We start from the raw sequence: 27,938 nt of genomic DNA, 5'->3' as shown, positions 1-27,938 counted from the left end.
TAACCAGTAGTAATTTTAGTACAATGTTTGTTTCCAAGTACTTGAAAGCACCTACTCTTGTGTAATGGACTAGGAATAGTAACTACCGTCTTTACCCTGTCTATAGCAATTACTTTTTTTTTTTTCCCCTTGAAGCTAGAAAAAACAGGCACAGACTTGATGGAAACAGAGTAAATTTTTCTGAATTCTTCCACTTTCACCATATGGTTCAGTTTCAGTTCTCTCCAAGCTAGAACAATATGCTTTACAGGAGACAAGATGATAAATGCTTAATTTTGGGTTCAGTTAAAACAAACAACTTTCTCTAAAAGCACATGCTTTGTTTCAAAGTGACATTTGTTAAAAGCCTTAGTGTCCATATTATATTACATCACTGCAGGTCAGCTATCATGACTGACATGGTGACATGGAACAATGAAAGAAGGCAGATTTGCCTTAACCCTCACCACACCACATCTCCTGTACGGTCTGAACACACCACAGACTTTAGGTTCCTTTGATGCTGTTTCTAAACCTCTTTGCAACAATCAAGATAGAGTACAAATGTAACATATGTAGAGATTTTTGCTTGTTGAGAACCAAAAAAATACCCAAACACCCCCACCCCACCCCCGATTAACCCAAGAAACAGTACTTCATGCTGTCTGGCACAGGCAGGCTTTCTAATGCTGTTGTGCCAAGATCCACCATCACTCTTTCACACCAAGATACTCAACACAATCCCTGCTTGGGTCTCTCAGAGAGGCTTTGAAATGACATATCCTCTACTTGAAAGAACACCAGCACATTTTACAGGGAAAAGCATCTTTAAAAAGCAAGCTTGTTTTTTCTGTGATGAAAATTCCAAATTTATGTCGTAGCATTACCATTCACCTTTAAATAAATATTGATGGATGTAGAAGTTGTTTATGTTTTCAGGGTTGAAGTTAGGTGGCTAAATCCACATTTAGCCTTCTAACAAAAAGGTAGGAGAGTGTATTGCTTCACCGGGTTACAGGTGTGCAACTTCCCAAAGGTCGGGTTTTAATGAGGGCTTGAGCCAAGGCATTGCCACAGCAATTCTAGACAAACCATACTACCAACTCCACAGAAAGCTAAACCCAGAAAAGTTTATCAAGGACTCATGCCTTCTTGGAGGCCATAAATGGACTCCATGTGAAAGGCTAAGCACATACTCCAGACTGAAAAGACAGCAAAGCAATCCCACAACTGGCCTCTGCCCGAGGGATAGTTCAGCAATGCAAAGCTCCTACCTGGTCCTGGCCGAAGCTGGCCTTTCTTCTAGTAGCTAATGTGTTAGCGCTCTCTTGCTTCCCAACCCCTTTCAAAGGAGCTTACCTTCTCAGCAGCTCATATATGAAAACCAACTGGGCTGACTCACCCCACTGCAGTAATTAACCCTCTCTAGGTCTCTGTGGGACCTGCAGACCCCACTGCAACAGCAGATTGATGGAGACAAAACTCTAGGTTTTACTTGTCAGTTTTACTGGCAGGATCGCGTGGAGGCGAGAGGGTGGGAGAAGAGAGCCAAAAATGATTTTCAAGTACAGTCACAACATTGATAAAAGCATTAGCATGGATTTAGTCACACTGGAATTAAATTTATGTAGCTCATGTCTCTGGCAAGGGTGCTCTGCTAACACAGTTGAAAGCACTTAGCTGCAATCACCAAAATGCTGCTGGTGAGAACCCTTAGTGGGTTCTCTGGCTACAGGGAATTGTTTCTGTAACGTCTTAGACCAGGTTCTGCTCCATGATTGGGGATCTGAATATAGGTACAGCCATTTTTTGGTCAATAAATACATGCTATTAAGGTTTTGTAGCCTTGATTACTGAATTCGATGAAGGGTGCCTGCTAATTGGTGCTGCAGACATTTAAGAGGTTACTGTCTCCACCTACTTGCTCTCCTATTCTGGCAGCTGAACGAGAGGACACCTTTCAGTCATCTCAGGTCACACCCAAGGATTTCAGTTTACAGAGATAAATATCCAAGGCTGTGAAATACTTTAGCTGATGAGCTAGCACAGGTTTACTTCTGCAAATCTCCTATAGTACTGCCAGTGAGAATCACCAGGCTTTCGGCACTCACCAGGTATCTATTTATCTAGATATTTATATGAACCTGATCCCCTCAGCAATGAAGCATGATACCTGTAACAGGGTATCAACTCCAGAGTGGTGGTAACAAGCACTTATGTTCATATATTTAATAGAAAGAGTGTAAACTATGCAGAGATAGGAATTTATGGTCTCCTATACAGAGGCTGAGTGAGAAGGCTTTGTTTGAGAAGGAACAGATAGAGGATCAGAAGCAGGCAGCAGGAGATCTGCAAGCTAAACTCTTGCTGTTCCTATAAGCCTCTCACACTGCCCTGTTAACCCACACTCCCTCCCAGCCCACACAGGTGGAGGCTGAAGCCAGCTGCTGGCAAAATCCTACACTTTCTTCCAAATGGTCTGTTTGTGCTTTTGAAGGGAGACTCTTCCTGAATGCAGCACTCTGTGACAACCTGCCTGCAGAGGAATCGTGACAGCAGTGTTTTGATTTGGGCCTTCTAAAGTGAATGAGTGATAGGAAGATTTTCAGTTCTACCAAGCAGACATATGTTCATTATTTCTATCATTCTTTTGCTTATCAGAAGTTATATAATCTATTTGTGTAGGAACAGGACATTTGATGATTATATGCTTTTCCAATACTGTGAATCAGTGGTAAAAAGAAAAAAATATTGTTTCGGAGGCAAGCTCGATTTTACAAGCAAATTTTTCACAAGCAACTCTTTTCCTCCACTTATGACAGCCACTGCCAGTGCTCAAAAGCTGCAAAAAGAAAGCTTCCTGTGATGACAGTGCCTCAACATGCTTCAATCTCATTTATTCAAGTAATACAATTTCAGTTTATACCAACTAAGAATCTGTTTCTCCAATTGACTAGAAACTGCTGACAGAAAAAAAAGTGAAAACTCTGCACTTCCCTTATGTTTTTCCAAACAATACTAATGAAGTCATCAAAAACATCCTTAAAATTTGTGAAGTACTGCAACAAAGATGAGTCTGCAAAAGTGTAATCATGTTTTAAATGTCCTGAAGATTGTGTCCAGGGTCTGCCTTTATCATTCCCTGTGCACTGCAAAAATCATAAAGGACCTTACTCCTACTCTGTGTAAAGGTAGGTGAAGGGGCAGTGTCAAATGTCGCATCACCTGCTTACAGTCGGATGTGATAAAGAAGGAATTTGGACTTTGTACCTTTCCGGTTTAAAGTCAAATCGCTAATGCTTCCTGTGCAGAAGGCTGATTTCCTATGCAGTTTAGTAGGTGACAAATTTAATAGGAAATGATTAAGTAAAAGCAAAGAGTGTTGATAAGGGTTTTATTCTTCTTCAAGGCTTTTGATAATTTGTTTTCAGAAAATAATACAAACTTTAAGGAATTTATACACATCTTCAGCCCCTCTCAAGGCTGCTGCAGAATTTCCTGTTTTTGTGTTCTCAGAACTGCTAAACTGCTGAAGTTGCCAGTAAAGACCTGGGTGTGTTATCCAGAAGAGGTGGAGTCTATAACAAATCCAGATTCTTCACTGATATTCTCAAATGAGTGTACTGAAGTTAGAGTTTTTCTATCTCTGTCTCACAAATGGGGTCAGTTCACTCATCCATGCACTAGCCCTTTCTGTTTGTATTCTGGAGTGCTGTCTTTTCTAGGTATGAAAGCATGGATTTTGTTGCATAAATTGCCTCAAAGCCAGTTGTAAACATTTATATATAAAAAGGTATTAAGGTATACTTAAAACATGTTCTAAGCCCTGGGTACAGAGCTAGCAACGTGAACCACACAAACCCTGGAAGCATTTTTGTTACTTCCTTAGACGTCAGATCCTGGTCTCTGTGTGAGCAGACCAACCCCTCATCTCCTGAAGCAAAAAATCTTGTACTTACAAAGGGCAAGAGCCTAATCAGATTCCCAACTGGAAAGCTGCTCGAGCTTAACACCAGGCAGAGGGTAGATACAGGTCTGGCATGGCCAACAGGGAGAAAGACTATGCTTTCTAGGTACTCTTAAAGGTGTTTATTGCTTTGCAAACCTCCCTGGGAATGCAAATACAGTGTGATTGATGGATGCACACAATTCAACAGAACAAATGCTTTCAGCAGACAGGTGGCCCAACAGGAACCTCCGAAGATCCTATTATACAGACGCAACAGTGCAATTATGATATTTTCAGGCATATATTCTGCAGGAGCGGGGATCCACAGAAACTCCTCTGCAGTCCCCCCCACTTTGGCGGGGGCAGATACAGCAGGTGGAGGAGGCTGAGGGGGCCCGAAAGGGTGTGGACCAGGTTGTGGAACACCAAAGTGTGGTGTCTGCCCACACAAACAGCAAGCCTTCAAAGCAATACTTCAGCCCCAACAGGTCACATGCAACCAGGTCTTTTTCTATGTGTGACCCATTAAGTGATTACTTATACTTTGTGGCCATTTTGCAGCTGCCAACAGGCCCCATCCCAGCATTCCCACCGAAGAAAAGCCAGGCAGGGTGACAGCAGCAATCACAAACCTGTCCCTGAGCACAGATGAGGGCCAGGTATGGTCCTCAGCACTGCCTCAGTTTCCCTCCATTTCCTAAAATGTGTGACAGCTCTTGCAGCACCCCTCCCCACCCTGGGGACAGAGACAGGTGACTTCAGGCTGGGTGGTCAGCTGGACATGGACACTGAAATGGGCCTGGCCATGGAGCTGCCCTGGCCCCGGTTCCAATGGGGCCCTCTCAGAGATGGCCCCTCAGAGATGCTCCATCAGAGATGCCCCATCAGAGATGCCTCCTCAGAGATGCCCCCTCAGAGACGCCCCTCAGAGATCCCCCTCAGAGATGCCCCTCAGGGACACCCCCTCAGAGATGTCCCTCTGAGACTTCACAAGACAACCAGCAGACAGGGCAGGCCAGAAAACTACCAGGCTCTGGGGTGTTTTTTAGGCAAGGGTCAATGCTTACACCAAATAAATAATAGCTGCTAAAGTGCAATTACCTGTTTTGTGTGTGCTGGTAATTAGCTGCTGGTTACGCACACAATTAATGGGCAGGCTGTTTAATACTGGAAATCACATTGTTCTAACCGGGCTGCGCACTGTAACAGTCAGCGCAGGGCAGTGTTGCCAGGAGTTGCCCTTAAAAACCTTCTTGAAACATGGTGAAGTTAATCATCTGGCCAGCTTCCAGAGAAGAACAGTTGCGCTCAGATACACTTCCATGGGAGATAATGTGCTTTCAGTTTTTTTCCTCAGAAAACCTGTGGCGCCCCACCTGTGGCGGCGGGCTGGGCCCGCTGAGGGCTCATCCTGGGGACAGCAGGACACGCGTGGCAGGGCCCGAGCCTCACCTGCGAGTGGGCTCGCTTACGGCAGGGTGGTGGTGGCATAAACATCTGCCCCTTGGAGGGAAGCATTTCTTACACAAAAAGTAGCAATTTTACTCCATTCCCTGTGATTTTTGTGTTTATGAGATTGCATTAACTTCTTAAAATTCTTCCAAAATGCCTACATGACACACACGTAAGAGCCTTGAAGCAGTCTGGCCTGCTTCAGTTCCCCTCAAAAGACCCTATGCAATAAAACCTGAGCTTTGACAAGAGTCTAAATGCAATGCATTGCTTTGGCTGCTCTTTTCCTTTATCTTGGATTGCCGCCTCTTCCAAAGCTTTGATTTCCAAATAACTTGTTAAGCTTTACTGGGCCTGAACATAAAAGCTGTATTTTTGTATTTCTTACACGGCACTGGAATGCGGAAGCTCAACTTAACTGTGGATGCACCTCCTAAGACCTTTCTTCCTCTTGGGGCTCCATGTGTTGTTGCTTTATGAGAAGGCTGAGTCGCTTCTTCAGGGCTCGTGTTGTTCCTGTTATCAGAGAGGAATCGAGCAAAACGGGGAGTTTCTACGTGGGAGGCAGTGCCAACACTAACCATTATTTCATCTGCAATAATAGCTCAGTGGCATAAGGGGCATCCACAGCCAAACTTACTGTTTTTCTTGTTTTTCTGCCAAGAGGATTTCCTGATTCCTGAAATTAGTCCCATTGCCAAGTGATATGGTCAGATCACATGGTCAGCGGTCCTAATTGCCTTGGAAATACAGGATTCAATCAACGCAGACCTGCTCCTAACACATGGACTAAGGAAGAGTTATTCCCTTCCACAGGCGGCCTGATGTATCCATAATACAATATTAATGTCCAAGCTGTCTATAATAAAATAATATATATAGTCTATAATTAATTAATTACACAGAGCATATTTTTATTTGAAAATTGCTGAAATACTATCCTAATACGGAGGCAATTACAGCAGTATGAAGTCAGCAAATAGCATGATAGCTTATTCCTCCTTCCTGAGAACATTCACTATGCTGACATCTGGCACTTTCATACCAGCATGTAACCATGGTGGTTGTCTCACTGTATGTAGCTTTACATGCATTGACTTAATTAAAACTGTATACTCTTGCAGTGGAGACAAAGCCTAAGACCTTTTTGTGGAGCAAAGCTGGATATTACAAACCCAGTTCTTCTCTCATCCTACCAAAAATGGGGATGCACAGAAGTCACTGGTCCTACACAGATGTAGTAGGTTGTTATGAATCAGATTTGAAATCTGTAAGCAGTCACTCTGATTGATACCGCTTTATACGGCATGAAAGGCCCATTGTGCTAGGGAGGAGAGCAGAAAGTACTATTACAACTAAAGGACCTTTTGTCTGTGCTCTCTGTGCATAGAACCAGTGGCAAGTCTTGGTCATCTGCCACAAGTCTACAGGTTTGCAGAGGCCAGTGCAAAAATACCACCCACCTATGCAGTGGCTCAGATCAAGAAACAAGGCTCTTTTACCTTGGTCTTCTAGCACTAGTTAGAAATGTAATTCTGCAGATTTTACAGAATTCTCGCTTGGTTTCCAGTTTTAATCTCTACTCAAATAAAGAATGACAGCTATTCAGTCCGCAGGCAGGATTTTGTTGTGTTGATTTATGCCTTAATGTCACATCAATTATCAGAAAACAGAGATGTAAGTAACAAACTTTGTTTTAAGATTAAAGCGGCAAGTGATTTCTTTGAAAGGATAAGTATTCGTTTATTTAATCATAAGGAGGTCAAAATATACAGTACTGTATCATTCAGATGCTAGTGTGGATTAAAACTGTCCAGGTTAGCCCGGGGCTGAATAAACAGAAATCTTAATTTTCTGTAAAATTTATTAACTACAGTTATTACACAAGTCTTGTGAAGCAGGTAGGTGCCTGGACAGCCTTGATTTTGGTTTTTATTAGGATTAATTACAAGTATGGATATAAACAAATAGCTGATGAAACCACTAAGTTTCCTATCATCTGAAAAACATTAATAACAGGATCGTAGGTACAGCCTTGGAGTTAGGACTGCGGTGGGGACGCGAGTGCCCCCTTGTGTTCCTATTAGAACCTTAAATCGTTTTTAATTTGTTATCCCACCTCACCAAGACAAGAGAGAAGCTGTCTCAATCATGTAAAGCCTTTGCATTTTAGCGTTTTAATTTACATTAATAACCAATATGAAGCATAACTTTATAACCACTGATTCTATTATACTGCAGACTTTTTGCTAATTTCAGCTCTATTGAAAACCACAGAAGGTGACTTGGTTGTTTTTACATTTAACTATAACATTTATCAAAGGAGATTTTCTTTTTTTCCTGGCTGCTTTAAAGCTCTCTAAAGCTGAGGATTTGTTGCTCATGCCTTGCTGCACAAACTGCATTCCTTTGTCACATGCATTTTTTTCTGCCATTTATTTAATTCACTGCTGCTTTCTCACCTTACATACTCTGCCCTCTATAGACTTAAAACCATCCACATGACCTTTCTTTAAGTATACTACACATTGCTTGATGATCTTTAGAGTTGCTTTCTAACATCTAATGAACAAACCTTGTAAATGATATACCTTAAATGATACACCAATGTTTGCTTTAGCCTCAGGCATTTGATGACGGCCATGTAAAGGAAAATAATGAGTCATCTCTACTGCAAGGGAGCTTACAGAGAGCTGCTGATCCTTCAGCAACCAAGTGTATTCATTACTTGGATTTCCCAGCAGGTAGGATAGACACTGGATCTGTTTGCACTTCAGCATCAGACATCCTTTTGGAACCCTGTGGAACAAAATAGAGAAATTTATAAAAATTTTCAAATATTTCAGAACAGTTCAAGTCTGGAATTATGTCTTAGAGTTTTGCTGCCAGATATTTCCCACTCATTTCACCTTTCTGCTTTTCTTAATTTGCCCTTTATTTATATGCATAAGCATATAAGCACCATCTGTATCATGACAATCCCAGAAAGCTACTGCTTGTGACTTTGCCTAAATGTGTTGGTTATTTTCATATAATTTTCCTGGTCGGCACGGAAAGCAATTGTCTTTAGAAATTGGACCAATGTACCAGAGACATGTTGCTGTGTACTTGCACTGTAGTTTTGGCATAGCTTTCTCTAAAATTTTCTTGGCCTAAATGGTTCACTGAAACCATGCTGAGTCCTTCAAGCATGATTAACAGTGTATTATAGCCAGCCTTGGTCTGCTCTAAGTTAAAGGAACATTAAATACTTTTATGCATGACAGGTATTTGACAATGTTAGAGTGATAAAGCTTTTTTACACTACAAATTCAATTCTGGTTTTGGAACCAGTTCAAGACACTAATCCGACTTAGATGAAGGAAATGCATAGATCTAGCCACACCAATTAAATTTTTTACTAGTAATTGATAAAACCTTGGCTTTAGTTTAAGATGCCTTGACCTAATTCTACTGGCCTTGAAACCACCGAAACTTCAGTACATGACAGCAAAATGGATCCACAACACTGTTTCAGAGGTCACTGTTAATGTAGGATGCCAATCCTATTTGTAGCCAGATGCCTAAGTCATTACATGCTAAACAGAAAAAAGAGCATGACAAAGCTAAAGGTGACTGCTATGTGCTTTCCCTACAACAGGAACTGTGCAGAATCATATACAAATTCTCCTTTCACACAGTATGTTTTGCACTGGAAACCTGACTCATCACTTCAGGTCACCACAAGACTATTCTGTGTCAGACCTGGAGAGTGAAAGATCTCAACTTCCTCATCCTTTTCAGAGAAGTAATAACAGTGGGGTTTTTATACTGATTAGTCTCCACCTCATTGATATTCTTTTAACTTTTCACCTTTGAAAATCTAAGTATTAAAAAAAAAGCAGCCAAAAATCACAACAGACTAAAAGAATCCCCTGTCTTTGACTGTAATCTTGTGCAGCTCAGCTGGCTGCAATGGGTTTGTTTCTGCTTACACTGATGTTGAGTTTGGAAGACACTCTAGAGCAGAATAAAATTTTTTGGCCACATATATGTAGCAGCAAATGGAAACCACATAAAACAATGTAATAGCTCCTAATATCTATTAGACAATACCAAACAAGCTAGTAATTCCAAATTTATCCAACAATGCTAAAAACCTACACATCTGTTAAAAGACTTCCCACATTACAAGAGTAATGGAGTCTGTCAATGGTAGCTGTTCTGTCTGATGCATGAAGATATTAAGCCATTTTTAGACTGATGGAAACGAGGATGATACTACTTGCCATTCTTCCTATAAATGGGTGGAGAGAGGAGTAAAGGAGGGGAAGTCATTTGAGATAATCCCCATTTTGACTCATTTAGCACATTTGCAGAAGTGTCATACATTATTTGCTTATACTACAGTGTCCCTGCTGCACCCATCAAGGTGGTTGCTGATTAAAGCAGGAAGCGTTGAGGAGACTGGCTGATGATTCTTGTTAAACTGGAATTTCCAAGCCTTGTGTGAAACAAGGAACTTTGTTCCTGCCCTTTTAACGGACAAATTCCAGCTCTGCCCTCAGATTCAGAAGCACAGGTACCACTGGCTCACATCTTGCTTTCAGTTACTTTGCACACCCCTTTCAGTGCAGTGGAAGCTGGCTGTATTTGTGACAGCTAAGCTGGAACATATTATTTTGTGCAGAGCACTTTAAAGTGCACACAGAGGAATGTCATGGATTTGGAGTGTATTTTTTTTCCACCTTGTGCTCAGGAGAAATCTGTGTCAGTATACTAGATACTCTGATCAGAATAGGTCAGAATAGTTTCCACATGCTAAGCACTCCTAGTTTCTGACAACTTAAGTATGAGTTATTCCAGCTCAGAAAACAATGTCATTAATCTTTTTTTTACCCCCCTTTCTAATCTAATCTTTCTAAGACTCACTAAATACCTTTGCATTTTATATAGCTTATAAATTAATCTCTTTTACCATAGGGACAACCACTGGACCTTATCGTCCATGCTAAAACCCCTCAGCCGGGCTGCAACACTGTTTGCTTGCATAAGCGGCTCCATTTGTATCAAAAGTTTCAGCATTTGTTAGTCCAACCGGGAGCAGATGCTTGAACTGTAGTGTTCTCATCAGCTGCATTCCTGCACTACGACTTCCTCTTACTCTGTGCCCTTTCCCAGAGGAATCCACAGATTTAGGAGAGAGCGGTGTTAAAATAGCTGCTATTGAAATAGCTCACCAGAATTTAGGAGGCGCTGGGTGGGTACAGGTTATGTGAGCAAGTAAGGTCTGCTGGATCCCTTGTTAAGTATCTCCTGCTTCCATTTTATCAGCATAAAGCTTTATAGTTTTGCTGAGTTGTTCCCAGATATTTGAGCTGTTATCTTGAGATGAAAATTCTGGCATTGATTTGTGTGTGATCTAATACTTTTAGATTAATGATTACCCTTCCTAGGACTTCGTATGATCACCTAGGAGATGTGCAGATTATTTTTTTAAAAGCATAGCAGAACTGGGTTACTTAGATGTGGGTAATCTTTTTTTGGGATATTAAAAAAGATACAGTAATCTTGTGTGAGATATTTTCCATACACAGACCTCATTTGTTGTTGTTTTATTTTTCCCCTCCCAGTTCAAAAGCACAAGAAACTGACTGTATCAGCTATACTGTTATAAAAACTTTTTTTTTTTTTTTTAGCGCCATCTTCTGTTAATGGTAGAGGGAAGCTGTAGGAATACTGTTGACCTTTATAATTGCAACAGAAGATAAGGGACTATACAGACAAACTGTCTGGCATACTACTCGAGCAAGCAAAAATATCTCACAGAACATCTCTACTTCCTCTACATTTATTCTGCATTTTTTTTCCCCAAACGGTCTTTTTACCTCTTCACAATCTCCTCTCTTGATCAAAAAGCTTTTTCTTGCCCTTTGAATCAGAGACACCTTTCCTGCTTCTTTCTGTGTCTCATGAACTTGCACTCGAAAGCATGTCTCCTTGCTAGCTTGCACTTCCTGTTTCTCCCTTTGTGGAATAATTCTAAATTTGTATCTATTGTTAAATTCTACGAGAGATTTTTGGATACAGCTTGGATGAATGACACCATACAAATAAAGTACAGTTGTCAACAGACAAACCCTTTTTCACACAGTGGCTACAGTGAGAACTTCGACAAAGGAGGACTGTCAGTGCTTAAATTCAACAAACCTCCAGACCAGAGAAACAAATCCCATTTATCTCCAGAAATAATAGAGGCAGTTAACATTTGCCCCATTTCTAGATAACCTATGCTGGAAATATGTGGCTGTCTTCCTCCCCTGCAGTTGACATAAGAGATCTGTTACCATCATCTGAGTGGTTTAAGTAACAGAACTCCTGATTTCACTGCTGGGGGGAGGTTGCCAATACTCACAGCAGGATATGACACCTACACACCATGCTTCTGAGCGTGGATCAGATGCTATGCACATGAACTCATGTTGTGCACAGTGGAAATTTCATACAAAATTTGGAGGCAAAGGGTGTGAGGAAAGAAATGTGCACATAAGCATGCATGTGTTTGATAACTTCAATTAGCTAGTATAATTCATAGGTAGATATAAAACAATGTCCACACTTTCTCACATTCTGTTAAGCAAAAAGATTTCTCCTCTTGACTTCACTGGGAGCAAAGATGAATGGAAGCCAGCACAAGATGGTGGATGCTCCAGGTGAGCTCCTGGACTTCCTTGCTCCATTGAAACTACAGGAAAGTCCCACTGATTCAGTGAGGACCAGGATTTTACCCCAGAACAATGGGGGGAAACAGAAAGCAGAAGTGGCTGAACTTTTGCTAATCAATATTACAGAAAGTTATTTTCCTTTTGTTCTTAATTCCCCTTCTAATATGTAATTATTTTGGTAATGCAAATCACCTTCTGTAGTATACACAGTAATTCTGTGAAATGTGTGCAAATTAAACACTTCTTATGATGTGGAAAAACATCTGCCTCTGAATGAGTCATACTGGCCTGCATGGCAGCCCTTATTTTATAACCCAGTGTCCTAACAGGGCTAATTTTCAAATCTGTGTTACCATTTCAATCTGTATTGCTTGCCTTTCCTTCTTTCAGGCCTGGAGGATTGCCTAGCTCTTTTTCTTTCCTGACAACCTTAGAAGTAGGTTAGGGAGGAAGGAAAAAAAGCTGTATGTCTCTCAGGGGAGCCAGATTCACTAGGAATCATTGAAGGTAACAGTCAAATCTGTTTAGCTTCTTCACATCACTTGAAATTTGTGATGAAGCTCAGTTTACACACAAGGTTTCTAAAAGATGCTAAAAATGACCCCATAGCTCTGTGGATTTATTGTTGTTGTGGCAATGTGAGGAAAGAGGAGCAAACCGCATCCTTCCAGTTTGTTCGTAAAAAGCAATCAAAATCTGCCCTCATGCCAGCACTTGAGAGGCAGTCCCAGGTCTAATCTGTGCTTTTGTTTTTACCTTGGCACCAAATACAGACGAGGGGGAAAAAAAAGTTTCCACTTATTTAATACTCTGAGGAACCACTAGTTGCATGATTAACACCAAACCTTACAGAAACTCAGATTTTGCGCATACTGAATTCTTTCATTTATACGTTTCAGCTTTCAGTGAAGGGGGCATAGCTAATTTAGGGTAAGATTTAAGAAAAAAAGCAGGGAAAAAACCCCGCTTTTTTTTTTAATGTGCTTAACTAGTCTATAACTGATCGCTAACATGAGCTGCTTATCTTGTGACCACTATGCTGGTTCCCACCCACCCAGTGGTCTACCTTAATTTTTTCCTTGCAGGGGTTTCCTGCCTTGCAGGGATGTCCCAGCTGCTCTGAAGCAGCAGCTAAACCACCGTTGTGGCCAGCAGGTTACTCACTGGCACCATGTCCACTTTTCCTTAACAAACACACCATAATTTGTGGGTGGTTCAGTACCTGCTATAGGAACAGTTGAGTCATCCCCATAGCCAAGGCATGAACCTCAAAAACGGGGGTGTGGGAACAATTATAGATCTCCCATAGTAAACCATACCTGCCTGTGAATCAGTACCCTGAGGCCCAAGTTTTCCAAAAACTTGCGGCTGTTTGGCTTTAGCCCTGCAAGCTGCTTGTGAAGTTGCACTCCATCGGAGCACAAATATCGCACGGTTACAGCTTGCAGGCTAGGTGGTTCAATCAGCTGAAAAAAGACTAAAAAGATAAGATCAAGTTGACGTACAAGGCCCTTAAAAAACCCTCCAAGTGACTGCCTCTTCTCTGTCTTCTTGAAGGAGGGTTCCTTGGAAGCATCTCCTCCGTTCTGGATGGAGTCGGTCTCGGCTGCTTGCTGCTCCCTGGAGTCTGGCTGCTCCCTGGTTTCCTGTTTGCTGCCTTTCTGCTTGCTCAGCTCCACTGTAGACTTCTTGTCTTTTGAACTCTCTTTGCTCTTTTGGCCCACAGGTTCACTTTCAGCTGGGGCAACTGGCCTCTCTGTGGAGTTTAATGTCTAAAGCAGTTTCAAACAATGGTTATTTTTAGTGTGAAATGTAAACATTTTGGAAGGCGATCCATAAATATATTAGAAAATGAAAGGCCACCTGGCAGGGAGAAATCCTGCCGTCCAACGAGTTTTCATTTACAGAGTTTGGGATGAACTCCTGCAGCCTTGACTTAGGAAAGGACTCCCAGTGAGCCAACAGAATTACTTACATGAGCAAAGACTGCAAGATCAAACCATCCCTGCATAGACTTTATTTATGTATATGTCTATGCTGAGGCTGTTTTAGGAGGCAGACAGTGTGCATGGTAAGATGCAGAGTCACAAGCATGCACTGCCAACTAAGGCTCTCCGAGCTTTTGCATCCAAGGCTGTGAAAGCACCCAAAAAGTGCAAGAAAAAGATCCGAGAGAGAAACGAAGTAAAAGACACCATAAAGCAAAGGATAAAACCAACTCTGCCATGAAACTGCACCACTCCACCAAAGAATTAACATGGGGTTTGGCTATGGAAGGCCATAGCGTCATAGAAAATTTCATATACAAGCACAAAAGAAGAGATAGCAAAGATTTCAAAGACAAATACAACAACAGAGCACCTATTTATAGTAAAGAAAAAGATTTCGAAACTCAGAGAAGTACCGGATATGTTTGAAGTTCACAGGATAAAAACCGTATCTGGCAAACAAAGGATAATGAAACTGTCACAGTTTGGAGAGTAGCAAATGGCTAGATAAGTTTTTGCTTGGAATTCACTTTGCAAATAGGATTGTCTTTTTTCTTATGCAAAAAATCGTATTGTCTTATTTATTACCATAATAATTAAAACAGCACACAAATTTACCATCTTGAAAAGCTGGAAATCTTACATCTGCCCGCAGGGCAGAGCCCAGAGCTTAATGCTGAGTAATTTTTCCAGCTTTGGGGATTTTACCATTAGTCTTGAAATACCTGGTGTTCTTCTAAAGGCCTAGGGTTATACACCTACATGACAAGCTTTAATTAAAAATAAAAACATTTTTAGACATTATGATTTTAGAGAAAAACCTGAAAGCAGAAACTCCAGAGAAACAGAATGCAAATACATCTCTCATATCTATTAAAAAAACCCTCAGACCCTCTAATTTTGGGGAAACAAGAATGAGAGGGGGTAGCAATACTACCTCTGGCCTTTTTAACTTGATTTACCTTTTTTCCCCACCCAATCTTAGCCCCTCCCCCCCCCCCCCCCCCATGTAAATTATAGAACCTGCAACCATTTAAATACATTTAGTCTTGACCAGTAGGCTTCAGTCCTCTGCAAAATATGTGCTTGTATTTAACCGTTTCCTTTTCCAAAGGACAGACATGTGTGGGTATATGCTTGCTTACATCTGGATTTGTCTGCTTTTAGTCTTAAAAAAATACAGCTGTGAAGCTAGTCTTTGCTCTAGTTCTGCAGGAGATACATGAAGGCAGCCCATGAAACCTGGAGATGCTGGTGATCAGTAGCCCCATGCTCACGGGCAGGCACCATCAGGTGTCAATAGTTTATTAAAGCAAATTCAAGAATGTCAGAGTACAGGAGAACTGCCTGGGGCTGCACAGACACGGCACGCTACCTGCAGCTTGTTCACCTGCCTTGAGGAGAAGGACCTGCTTGGATGCACTTCTGGGTGCCCAAGTGATGCAGGAGCTCTCCCAGCACAAGGACAAACAGAACTTCATAGACCCAAATTTAATTCTGTCTTTCTCTTTCTGAATAACTTTATGAGACAGGAAGCTCTCAGTTGCTGGCCCCGTCGGTTAGTTTGAGAAGATCCTTCTTACTCTTATTTGTCTTCACTCGCCTTTGAAATGCTTCTCTTTGGTACAATTGCAAATGTGCACATTCAGTTCAGAAATAACCACAGCACCCAAAATACAGATATGAGACTGGATACGTCTGAACTCAAAGGTGCCAGAACAACTTCTAACCCTTATTAACACTCTGAAATCTGTGGGTTTACTCTGCAGGTATAAAATTAGAGTTGAGTCTTCCTCACCACACGTACTTGATTGTGTAGGTGCCTGATAGTTACAGCATTGCAGCCAAATCTGAACTGGGTGCAACATTATTATTTCTGTGAGCAGGTTTGGGCCTTTGATGTTAGTAAAACAAAACACTTTAAAAATATTCATAATACATTTTCCAGGCAAAATAAGAAAAAAAAAATCCAATCAGATAATATCTTTGAGGTGTTTCATATTAACCTTGAAAGGCAGGAAATTGGCATATTTTATATTGATGGGAGAAGCTCAGGAAATACAAAGTGAAGCCTATGAATAATGAAACATGTTAATGTTTCTTATTCTAAAGGGTGATCTGCACCTGACAGATTGCTTTTACTCTCTCAACATTAACAGTGCTGCTAGAGGGGAAAAAAAACCAACCCAACCAAAAGATTAACAGGATAGTATTTTTCCCCATCATATTTCAGGAGACCTTGATCCAAGGCTGTTTTTTAAGCACAACAGCAGACCCCCTAAATTTCTGCAGATTTTGGATCAATGTTGTAATGCATTTCTGTAGCATACAGAATGGCAATGATGAAGAGCAAAGAAGAATCACAGCATTCCAGAGATGCAATAGCATAATTTAAGATTGTTTCATAGAAATTCTAAAAAAGGAAAAAGTCAACAGCAGATAGTCTTCCTTGAGCTCTTCTGTGTAATAAAACTGTGCTAATTTACACCAATGCAAGCAAGAGAAGAAGGAAGACCAATAAGTTATTTAAAAAAAATGAAGTAAACTGGTTGATAATTAAAATAATACAATACTTAAAAAAAAAAAAAAAGTAGATCCAGGTCTGTAACTTTTAGTCACCCAGATCATTTCACAAAGCTGTTGTATAAAACAAGGAGTAAGCGTCACAGGACAAGACCTTCTATATTTAGGATGCTTTTAGAGAAATAATTCATAAAGATTAACCTTAGCGTCATAGGACATAATTAAAATAGGAAGAGTGAGAAAATAATTTTAGTATTGATTAAAAAAAGGAAATTCTGAAAGGTCACCTTCCAATACATCTTCTGCTTTGCTCTCAGGTTGAAGGAAACCTTATGCCTGAACACAGAGCCTGTGTTCTGTCTCTCATTGCTGAATGTAATCATTCTGGATATCTTGACTTGCAACAGGTGAGGGTTTGACGCTCAGAAAAGGTAACAGTATTTGTTAATGAAACTGTGATATTTCTGAAGCATTTTTAAAGCCATAAAGAATATAATGTAAAGGTCACATCCAAAGTTTCAGTTTAGCTTTTATGAACATAAAATGAAAGAAATGAAATGAGAGTAAGAAAAATTATTTTCACAGCTTCTGTTAAATTGCAGTGAACAGTTTTCATTCTCACTTTCATTTCTCTTCTATGGAGTTTCCACCTAAATGATCCTTTCCTCTGCAGACAAGTAAATCAGTGAAGTAAAAATTATTCTAGCTGTGTGTATTTAGATTCACTGCCTAAGCTGAGGTACATGCAGGAAGTAAAACAATAGCAAGAGAGATAGGAAAAAAAATTGAACATAAAAACACTGATCATTTTAAGAAAAGGAACACACCTGAAAAAAAGCATTAAAAAAAATCTGATAAAATAAATAGATAAGTAAAGTAATATGTAAATATATAAAGCTCAATGAGCATGTAGCACTTTTCTTTCAGTGATGTTTACATTTCAAAAGCTAGAATTGTATGGAAGCAGGTGACAACAACCCATCACCAAAAGATGAAGAAATCCGGGCACTTACTTGGTGACTGGGGCTTGGGCCATTTACCTCTTCTGAACTGGTTGTCCCTCCATCACCCTTGACTGACTAAAATAACAAAGGATTATAGGACTTCTAACTGGGTTCCTGTTTGAGGCATTAATTCAATATGAAAACACGAGTCAAAAAACATGAGGTTTGATTTAAGGATACTCTTTATAACACTAAAACAAACCCAGACATTTCAGAAACTCTACCAACACTTTTAAATACCCACATCTCCAAGGCAGATTTTTGCTAGTCGTTTTCTATGTGAAGTGATTGTCTCTCGCAAGTCAATTTTCCCATTAAGGCCTGAGAAATATGAATGAGGTCTCAGTGGACCAGAGATCATATCAGCCAGTAAACAAGACAGTGCTATCAGGCCTGCCGCTGTAGTTTTCTAGGAAAGAGCTTTTGCTTGCTTTTCAGAGGCAAATCTGTCTTATAAGATCTAGTGGGACTGCCTTTCTATTTAACCATCATCCTAAGAGCATATCCCGTGAATAATTAAAACCCACTCGGCTTTACAGATATATTTTTATATTTTATGATCCGCATCCATTTTTCCCAATTTTTGCTTTCCAGTTTATGCCTTCTGTCTATATAGATCTAAGTAATGGCCCTTCTTGGTGCCCGCTGTTCCCAGCCCAGACAATCAGAGCAGACCCTGAGGCTGCAGCACTGGCCAGTCATTCAGAGCAAACCATGACTCTGAAATATGTTTTTAAGGTACGGTCCTCTGTTTCTATCTAGATTTCAAAATGACAAAAACTTGGTTGACAAAACTAGCTCAATGAGTAAATATCACAACATTTGTGAGAATTAGATTAAGGTTTAGTTACAATTAGTGACATAAAAGAAACAAAATAAATAAGTACATTTATTTAATTAAAAAGTACGCTAGAGGATTCAACATGGTATTCTCCTGAGTACCATGTAAGACACAATGCTTAGCAGTAAAGCATAAAATAAATTCCAGAATTTCAAAGTGCCCAAATTTAAATGTCATTTTTCATTGCATGAGTTCAATGAAAACAATGAAAGGATGTGACTTTTGTTCTAAAGATAGATCAGGAGGATTTGTGGGTTTCTGTAGCTTGTAGATTTGTTACTTGAAGCACAACAGTATCAGCTTGATCCTGTGTGTGGTATTATTGCAAGGACCTATTTCAGTCTCTGATTTCCCCTATAAACCCACAGAAAATCAATACATAGAAGCAGCATGATAGAAAGCTAAACCACTTCATGACAATTCATTACTTGTCACAAATTGTGGGAAGAATGCTCTTTCTGGAACATGCTGCTGCTCAGTCTCTTGCATGTTTATGCTTGTGACTATGTGTAAGAGGTTGCAGAAACGGAGGGGAGGAAGCGCTGTGTGGTCTGTCTGAACATTACAGGATAGAAACTCAGCCCAGAGTGCATGAAGATACATTGTGATAAGATCTAGTTTGCATTTCTATTTCAGTAAGTCTTTAAATGCCTTCAGAAAAAAAAAAAAAAGTTTATGCTATAACAGCAATCACCTTGTTACTTTTTTTTTTTTCTAAAAAAAAGCACCAAACCAACAACAAAAAACCCAATTAAAATTACCAGGGGGAAAAAAAAAAAAGAAAAAAGAAAAAAAAAGAAAAAACCCCTGCTTTAGCCAATTAGTAATCTGTGGTTTGGTCTGTCTCCTCACCTCCCAAAAATAAGTAACAGTGTAAAGACCTTGAAGTCTCTGCCTAGACAAAGTTCCCTCTTGCCTTCACTTAAACATATGCTTAAGGATCACAAGGATTTCTCTCTAGAGCACTGCTGACCTCTTATCCTTGCCTTTGGTCATTTAGAACTGCTGCTGCTGCTGCAAGCTTCCTGAAAGGGTTTTCTGTTTTCTGCAGTAAGGGTGGATCAGCATATCTTTAAATGGAGGAGGGTGGGGACAGGCAATAGGCTTACTACATTTTCATGAGTAATGAAGAAAAATTAAGTTGGGACAACATAAAATAGTTATTCTTGATGCCAAATGCTATTTATTACACAGCACAGACACTACAGACAATTTGAAAGTAATATTTTTTTTGTTATTCCAGAAAGATATATTTTCCTTGAGAGTTGAGAGCATCTTCCTTAATCCAGAAATAGGAGGTTGTTTTTTTTTTTTTTTTTTTTTTGCAAAGACCATACTCAACACTATCTCAGACTAACTGTGCTACCAGTCAGCTTCCCAGCTGAGGACAAAGGCTACACCCCCAGTTTACAGTCAATAACTCTGCTCATTCTGATTTAATAAAAATAAATAAATAAATAATAATAAAAGCGCAGCCATTTTACATCCTTCTCATCTCCACAAAAATATCTCAAAACAGACATCTTGAAAGGATTTATCTTACCTAGCTTTGTATCTGTTTATATTGTATGGAGAAAAGCAGGAACTTTATAGGCTCATGCCATCTGACATCCTAAATTCTAAGGGACTCTCAGACCTGCGCACCTCTACTCGGTGCCTTTAAAGGGAACCTGGGTGACTAGCTCAGGTGTAGCCACTTCTATCAAGTCATTTACACTGGGTCTGATGTATCCCACCCTGTAAATAATAAGATAGCTATTTGATTTTAATTAATGAAACATGAGTGACTTTCATTTGGAAGCACAGGATTTCACTCACATTCACGTAGGTGTGGGTTAGTTAGATAAAAAAGCAGTAGTATTTCTTCATCTTTTATTGATTCATGGGGCTTTAAACTAATACTTTATATATTTCTATAATTTCCCAATAGCTTTTGTAGCATTAGTTAACCCTCTCCCATTTTAACCACAGCAATGACTTCTGTGACCTTTGCAATTGTAAACAATTCGTCACAAATAAGAAGGGATGTCTCTACTGAGCAAGTCAGCGGGCAACCTTCGAGACTCATGCTGTCTTTTCCAAAATAAATTACTCCTAGTTCTTGCAATGGCTATCCTTGTGTCAATAGTGGCAACTATAGGGCTATGGATCTAAATGTCTATTTGCTATCAGCCTGTGCTTGTACTTTCTAAGCAGAATATGTTCAAAACTGGGGCACATGGAGAATAACAGACTCGCCTGTCTGAGGCTCACAATAGACTGAAATACTATTAAACAATTTCTGAGTCCCAGTTTTGAATTCTAAGAATATAAGCTACATTTTCTTAGGCACGTGGGTGGTTGACCTGTGTAACATAAGTGTGGATGTTATCAGAATACCTTGGGATCATCTTCTGCGGGTAGAAGAGAAACCCAGTAAACCCAGTAAAGTAGTATAAAATTAAAGGTCAGTCTCTTTCAACAGCCAGAGCGATAATCCATCTATTGCCAGAATGGAGACTAAACAATGAAGTATATCAGTAAACAGAAGCCTGGATTTTAGCAAAGTCCTGCCACATTCCTTCTCACGACAAGCATGGTTTCTTTCAGAGACCATAAGTACCTGTGCTTGTCCAGATCCTGTCTTACAAGAATTCCTGGCCCACTCCACCTGCAGCAAGGCAGGAGGAGTGCTCCAAGAGGACCTGCTGGATCAGCCAGTGACCTGCACCACGTGGATGGCATGCTTTGGACATGCTCTGATGCCACTTTAAGGCATTTCCCATACCTCCAAGAGCCTCCTGCCCCTGTCACCATGGGAGGTAGAACGCCACAGGGTACATTTAGGCATTGGCTGAGGTTTGTCCAGATTTGCAAGTGAAAGAGGTTGAACAGATGCAACCACGTGAAGACATCATTTTATCCCCCATGCTTCAGGTAAGAGGTGCTAAGAACTGAGTGCCTCACACAGGCAGAAAGCACAAGGGGATGGTGTGATGTCAGGCCCTTTGCTGTGCTCCTTAAATGTACGTTCACGCTGTGGCCGGAGCTGCAGTGTAAACTCTCATATGTCTGAGTTAGTTTAAAACTAACTAGCATTAGTATGAACAGCAGACTAATGACATTAGCATGAGGACCAGGGAGGCTGCAAATGGCAGCTCCCCAAAATGTGCAAATTACCGAGCTCTGAGCTCCATGGTGCCAGAATTACACCACTACCAGGCTGCGAGCTAGCTATTGCAGAGCTGGCTCGGCAATTCCTCCGCTTTATGGCTGTTACTCTAGGGTAGTCAGACCTCAGGAGAAAACTGCAGTGGAAATGGACATTTTCTGAGGGGAAATGATACCTTCCAGTATGCAGTCTGCCAGTATAACCGTTCTGAGCAGAAGGACCTTATCTCTACAATACCCATCTCGGCTCTCAGCCCCACAGCACTGGAGCTTGGCGCCTTTTCCTTGCCAGAAAAGCCTCTCTTAGAGTCTTAAACATTTCATGCATTTTCAGCGCTCACCACTAGTTCAAAAGCTTTACAGAGAGTGGCTGTTTAGCAGTGGCTTAAAATCCTTCTGACTGCCTTAGGAATCAGAAATACTGATTGACCAGTCGGCACAAAGCTGTAGGTAGGGCAGCGACATAGCTCTGATGTGCGCAACAGCATGGCAGTGGTCCAGTAATCCAAAAGTTATTCAGAGGAAACAGCCTGGGACATACTTCAAGGCCAAAAATATATTAAAGTAATCCATGATCTGTTTGCAAATTGATAGCCAAAAGCAGAGCAGATAAATACTAAAGGTTTCAAAAAGCTGCAAAACCAGTTACACAGTTAATACAATTCTGTTTCCCATGTGGGTAGATGTTTGCCTACACAATAGTTCTGTCTTTCTAGGCTAAAATCCGGACTAAACGCCTGCTCTGATTACATCTAGGCTTTTAACACAGCCCTGTTTTCTCCCATGGTGACTAAGACAGGTGTGGAACAGCTTTATTATTTAATTGGTGCTATATTTTTTAAGTAAGGTGACATGATTTGAAGTCATGGTTGCTATAGGCGTCCGTGTTTGATATGCATTGCTCCTGAGTCACCTTCTGCATGCCTAGCATGTGCCACAGTGACAAGCCTCTATGCAGGATGACCACAAGCCCCCTTGGATTTAGGATTAAAGTTGAGATTTTCCCAAACTGACTAATTTTGTAAAGTCATATGTGAAATTAAAGGCCCATTGGGTGCACAGTTCTTGACTGGTATTAAGAATTTTAGCTTGGATCCTCAGATACACCGGAGTGGCTATGTAGTAATGTTAACTCTAAAGAATAAAAAGTAAAGGCAGCCATCATGGGTTGGGCTGAGGCTAACAGACAACTGAAAATAAACACCAAACATTTAGAAATAAAAAAATAAATCAGGATTTGGGTTGTTGTGTGTACCTTCTATAGCCTGACTCACAAATTTTAACCTTTCACTATGTGGCTGCTCACAGCGGTATGTACCAGCAAGCAGACAACCTGGGCTATGTATTATGTAGTGTTATAAGAAACTGTGGTTTTTCCATTTTAATGTATAAGCTACTCTGACACCCACACCATGTAGCTGCCTGCAAATAAACAGCATTGATTAAAATAGAAATCTTCCATACACATTTGTAAATCTTGCCAAAATAGATCAATTGCTATATAAATCCTCAAGGCCTGCGATAATTTTAATCAGGGAAGTGTTAGTTCTAGTCTTGGACTATTTTTTTCCTTGGCTACTTTTCTAGAGTCTTTTGAGGAATTCTGTCTGGCTGTTGTTTGTACACAAATCCGCCAGGACGGCTTCATGCCTATGACTGGAGGATGATACCATAGAATCGTGTTGGTTGGAAAAGCCCTTTAAGATCGAGTCTAGCTACGTTATCACCTCAGTGCTTTCCTTCTGCCCTTCAGTCTTCTTCTGGGAAGGATTAGATTCATCTTCGTGCCTTTTTTTTTTGACTCGTCTAGCATATAACACCTTCGAAGCAGCAACCGTATGCTTTTACACGCCAGCGTAGCTAACCCACGTAAGCTGCCAAAAACGTGTAACTGCTAAAAAACACGACTCGCTGCAGCCAGCACAGCACTGCAGAGCGCAGGGACAGCCGGCTGGTGGGCTGCCTCAGCAGCGGGTGGGCTGCCCCAGCAGCACCAGTCCCGCTCTCCCATCACCCCGAGGAAACGGCTGGCGGAGCTGAAGGGCTTCCTCGGCGGCGCAAGTCCCGCGGGCTGCCCCGCGCCCCTCGGCGGCGCTTCCCGGAGGCGCCACGAGGCGGAGCTGCAGGACGGGGCGCGGGGGGGGGCGCGGGGGGGGGGCGCGGGGGGGGCGCGGGGGGCAGGGGCGCAGCCCTGCGCGCACCGCGGGGAACGGGCGCAGCTGCGCCGCTGCGCTCTCACAGCCGTTGATGTTCAGCAGGTTTTCCAGGAGTTGCCAGCCCAGCCGTGCAGCGAGCGCATGGCTCCCAACCCTGGCAACTGCGCGTCTTGCTTACCAGCTTAAAAAACTTCCTCAGGTTGGCTTTGGGGGTTTTGCTTTCTTCTCTGCGGGGTTTCACTTCTGCGGCTTCTGGGCTTTTAACCTCCTCTTTGCCAGGAGCCACTGCTTCTAAAGAAGCGTCCGCTTTTTCATTGCTTACAATCTCTGCTTCTTCCGACGCATTCTGGGGTTATTTTGGAGAAACATTAAGAAAAAGAAAAAAAAGTATCAGTGAGGTTTGTTGTGGTTTTGTTTTTGTTTTGCTTTTTTTTTTTTTTTTTTTAAGAGATTACAATCAAAGTGCTTCAGCAGTGCAGTAAGTTGGTACATCAGGAACAAATACGGCACAAAAGCATTCTCAGCTTCACTGCCATCTGTACGTGTTTCTTCAGGAATTTGATTCATCCTCATTTAAAAAAAGCATAGAAGCTGGTGGGATTTTAAGTCCTTGTTTAAACTGAAGAAATAGCCTTTCTTGAATTGCAGTACCACTTCCCAAACAGAGTAATTTTTCTTTGATCACAATTTTAAAAGAAAATTTAAACAAAATTACATATTGTAATATGTGCCCTGAGTAAATGACACTCACGTAAAACCAATGAAATGAGCAAGATCATAGCCAGGAGTTTGCACACAAAAGCAGGAATAGGATTAATTAAAACACACCGTGGACACTATTAATCGTTAAAACTGTTTGGCACCCTTCTTTGTGAAATACAGAAGTACAGCTTTCTCAGGCTGGTCACATTTGCAACGCCAGCTCCTCTTCCCAGTTGCAAAGATATAAATGACTTCTTGAGGTACAAGGTAGTTAAGTAGCTCATCTATTACTTCGCTTAATCCCATGGGTCACAGTCACCCTCTTTGATAGTGTTGACCCTCATTTGAGTACAAGAAAAGCTGCTGGGTACTCAGCAACGTTGCCTTTGTAGAAGGATTTTGGGTCCCACTGAGCTTTTGTGAATTACTGGAAAGTTCCTTCTATTATAACAGTACTTCAATCAGAGGCATGCGGTTTGTAAATGCCTCTGAAATATGGATTCCCCATAAGATTTATTGATTAATCTCCTGCATGTCTCATTCCACAGCCTTCTCAAGGCTATCCTGGGAATGCTCGATGTGTTTAACTGAACAAGACCTGTGTGGAGCAGAATACGTGAACAGGAGGCACATTTCTGCTGTCGGACGTGGAGGCACAGCTGGGTGGGAGGCTGAACGTGCATTTCCTTCGCTGACTATTCTGCCTTTTATAAATGCCCTGGTAAATATCATTCTCCTGTGCCCTCAAGGACCACTAATTAATTCCCATACCATGGTAACTGTATAAAGAAGTATCTTCCTTTCTCCCGTGAAAAGAAGCTGTTATGCTAATAACCAGGTATTCTGACCTGGAGCAAGCCCTTTATCATTTTGCAGCCTACACAGAAAGGTGCAGAACATGAAAGCAGGGTAAGTTGCACCCTCAGCCTCCAATACTGAATCAAACAGAAGCAGTTACTCTAGGTATTGGCATTTCAACACATGCTGCTGCTTAAAAATACAAGTTACAGCTGAAATATATGCTATGGTTACTGTAGGAAAGAACTGCTGTAAATAAATCTCAGAATGATATCTCACAGTTTTTACATATCCTTACAGGAACTCACACTTAATTCATACTCATAGTTATTTTGACCAAATTAATTTTAGCCACATGAACATGAAAACAATTTAAAAGATAATACCAGAGATTCACCCCAGGCCCGGATCCTTACTCAGATCGGCAAAAAATGGATGCTTCCTCCAGCAACAGCAGCTTAAAGTACTGCTGCCCTCACACACTTTCCCAATTGTCTTCAACTTGGTGATTCCCATGGAGTATCTTTGGTTTAATAGCCCTTGATGGATTTTTTCCTACAGAAATTTAGCTGAACATTTTCTCAGTTGATATAAATTCCTGACATCCAGCATAGTCCTGTGGCAAAGGATTTTACAGCGAAAGTGTGTTTGTTTTTTTTAAAGTAGTTTATTTTTGTTAGTCATCAGATCATTTCATTTGATACTCTACTGCTTTTATTTTGAGCAACGACTGATCTTTCTTGTTCACCTTTTATGTTACAGTAGTCGTTCTGTAGGCTGCTGTCACCTTCCTTTCTGCCAACTCCTTTCTGAGCCAAAAAATAAATAAATACTAATTTATGTAGTTCTTCATACGGAAGCCATTCAATTTATTTGTGCCTTTTTTTCCTCAGTATTATACCTTTTAGTTCTATCATATTCGAGTTGAAGGGGACCCCACATGCAAGATAGGGACTCACCATGGACTTCTACAGCAGCATGAGAGATTTTGCTTTGTTCTGTACTCCTCTTTTGTGGAAGAAATGAACATTTTGGGGGTGGGGTAGGGGGGAGAAGAATGATGAGGGAATAAATATTCCTTGTCCCCTGCTGCCTGTGATGACTGCAGCATAGCCCGCTTCCCCATGGAATTGTAGATTTAATTTATATTTATGAACATTTTTGAGATAATCAATCTGTAATAATTTTAATCTATATTTCTGCCTATTCACACATACATATAATCAATTCACCATCTATTTGCTTGAAGGAAATGATTCATTGCATGAGTTGAAACAGTGGCTCAATAAAGCAGCAACCTAGCTTCTGGGAGCTCATCACTCAAAGATTACGGTTTGGGATCATATTACTGCTGCGCTCCTACAGCTGCAACCCAAATGAGTTTTGTCTCTCAAGCTCTGTCTATGCAATAGCGTTGGTGTCACTACTGAAAACAAATGTGTCCTGGGGCGAAATGCCAAACTCTGAAAAGCACTGTCTATTTAAATAAAGCAAAGAACAAAGTGATAGTCAACTATTCAGATAAATTGATTTGTTTAAAGCAATTGGCAACTTTTTGTACATTTCTTGATGGATTCCATGGGAGGCTTTAGGAAAGTTTAAATCCTGTTTTACAGTATCTTATTTTTTTTTTCTTTTTGAACTTAGATATCTAGTGTACTTATGAAGTTATTTTAATTTCATACTTTTAGGCATATCAAAATTGTTGCAGAACTTACAGGTTACCTTGTGTAAGATCTTAGGCTTGCTATTAAAAATTTTATGATAAATTCCTTATAATTAGAATAGAATTACAGAATCATTTAGGTTGGAAAAGACCTTTAAGATCATTGAGTCCAACCGTTAAGCCAGCACTGCCAAGTCCACCACTAAACCATGTCCCTAAGCACCACATCTACATGGTTTTTAAACACCTCCAGGGATGGTGACCCCACCACCTCCCTGGGCAGCCTGTTCCAGCGCTTGACAGCCCTTTCAGTGAAGACATTTTTCCCAATATCCAACCTAAACCTCACTGGTGGAACTTGAGGCTGATTCTTCTTGTTATCTGGGAGCAGAGACCGACCCCCACCTGCCTACAGCCCCCGCCGGGCAGCTGTAGGGAGCGATCAGGTCCCCCCGAGCCCCCTCCTCTCCAGGCTGAGCCCCCCAGCTCCCCCAGCCGCCCCCCAGCCCCTTCCCCAGCCCCGTTCCCGGCCCTGGACACGCTCCAGCCCCTCCGTGTCCCTCTGGCAGTGAGGGGCCCGGCACTGAACACAGGATTCATGGTGCGGCCGCACCAGTGCCAAGTGCTGGGGGACAGTCCCTGCCCTGGCCCTGCTGGCCACACCGTCTGGGACACGAGCCAGGCTGCTGCTGGCCGCCTTGGCCACCTGGGCACACTGGGGGCTCCTGCCCAGCCGGCCGGCGACCAGCCCCCCCCGGCCCTGTCCCGCCGGGCAGTTCCCCCCGCTGTGCCCCCGGCCTGGGCGCTGCGGGGCTGCGGTGCCCACGGGCAGGGCCCGGCACGCGGCCCTGCTGGCCCCCGTACAGTTGGCCTTGGCCCATGGGCCCGGCCTGCCCAGACCCCCGCGGAGCCTCCTGCCCCCCAGCACATCAACACTGCTGCCCAGCTCGGTGTCACCTGCACACTGACTGGGGGTGCACTCGATCCCCTCGTCCGGGTCGCTGGTAAAGACATGAAACAGCACCG

At 41.6% G+C, this 27,938-nt stretch overlaps 1 protein-coding gene across 3 annotated transcripts in view; it reads right to left on the bottom strand.

Moving 5' to 3' along the window:
• Nucleotides 1-6,267: 6,267 nt before the first annotated feature.
• Nucleotides 6,268-27,938, bottom strand: part of BCAS1 (brain enriched myelin associated protein 1) — a 53,558-nt gene continuing 31,887 nt past the window's right edge. The window contains exons 9-12 of one of the 3 annotated variants that reach the window (XM_055814585.1): nt 23,925-24,092; nt 17,609-17,674; nt 13,590-13,856; nt 6,270-8,179 (exon numbers count right to left, since the gene is read on the bottom strand). In XM_055814585.1, coding sequence (XP_055670560.1) covers nt 8,105-8,179; nt 13,590-13,856; nt 17,609-17,674; nt 23,925-24,092 — 576 coding nt within the window. In that variant the 3' untranslated portion in view covers nt 6,270-8,104. Of the gene's footprint in view, nt 8,180-13,589; nt 13,857-17,608; nt 17,675-23,924; nt 24,093-27,938 lie in introns of all 3 variants that reach the window. The other 2 variants (XM_055814583.1, XM_055814584.1) reach the window with 2 other exon arrangements.

Source organism: Falco peregrinus, chromosome 9 (genome assembly GCF_023634155.1).
Source record: "Falco peregrinus isolate bFalPer1 chromosome 9, bFalPer1.pri, whole genome shotgun sequence".
Taxonomy (NCBI): domain Eukaryota; kingdom Metazoa; phylum Chordata; class Aves; order Falconiformes; family Falconidae; genus Falco; species Falco peregrinus.
Note: the sequence above shows the minus strand (reverse complement) of the source record. Positions and strands in the feature narration are given on the sequence as shown.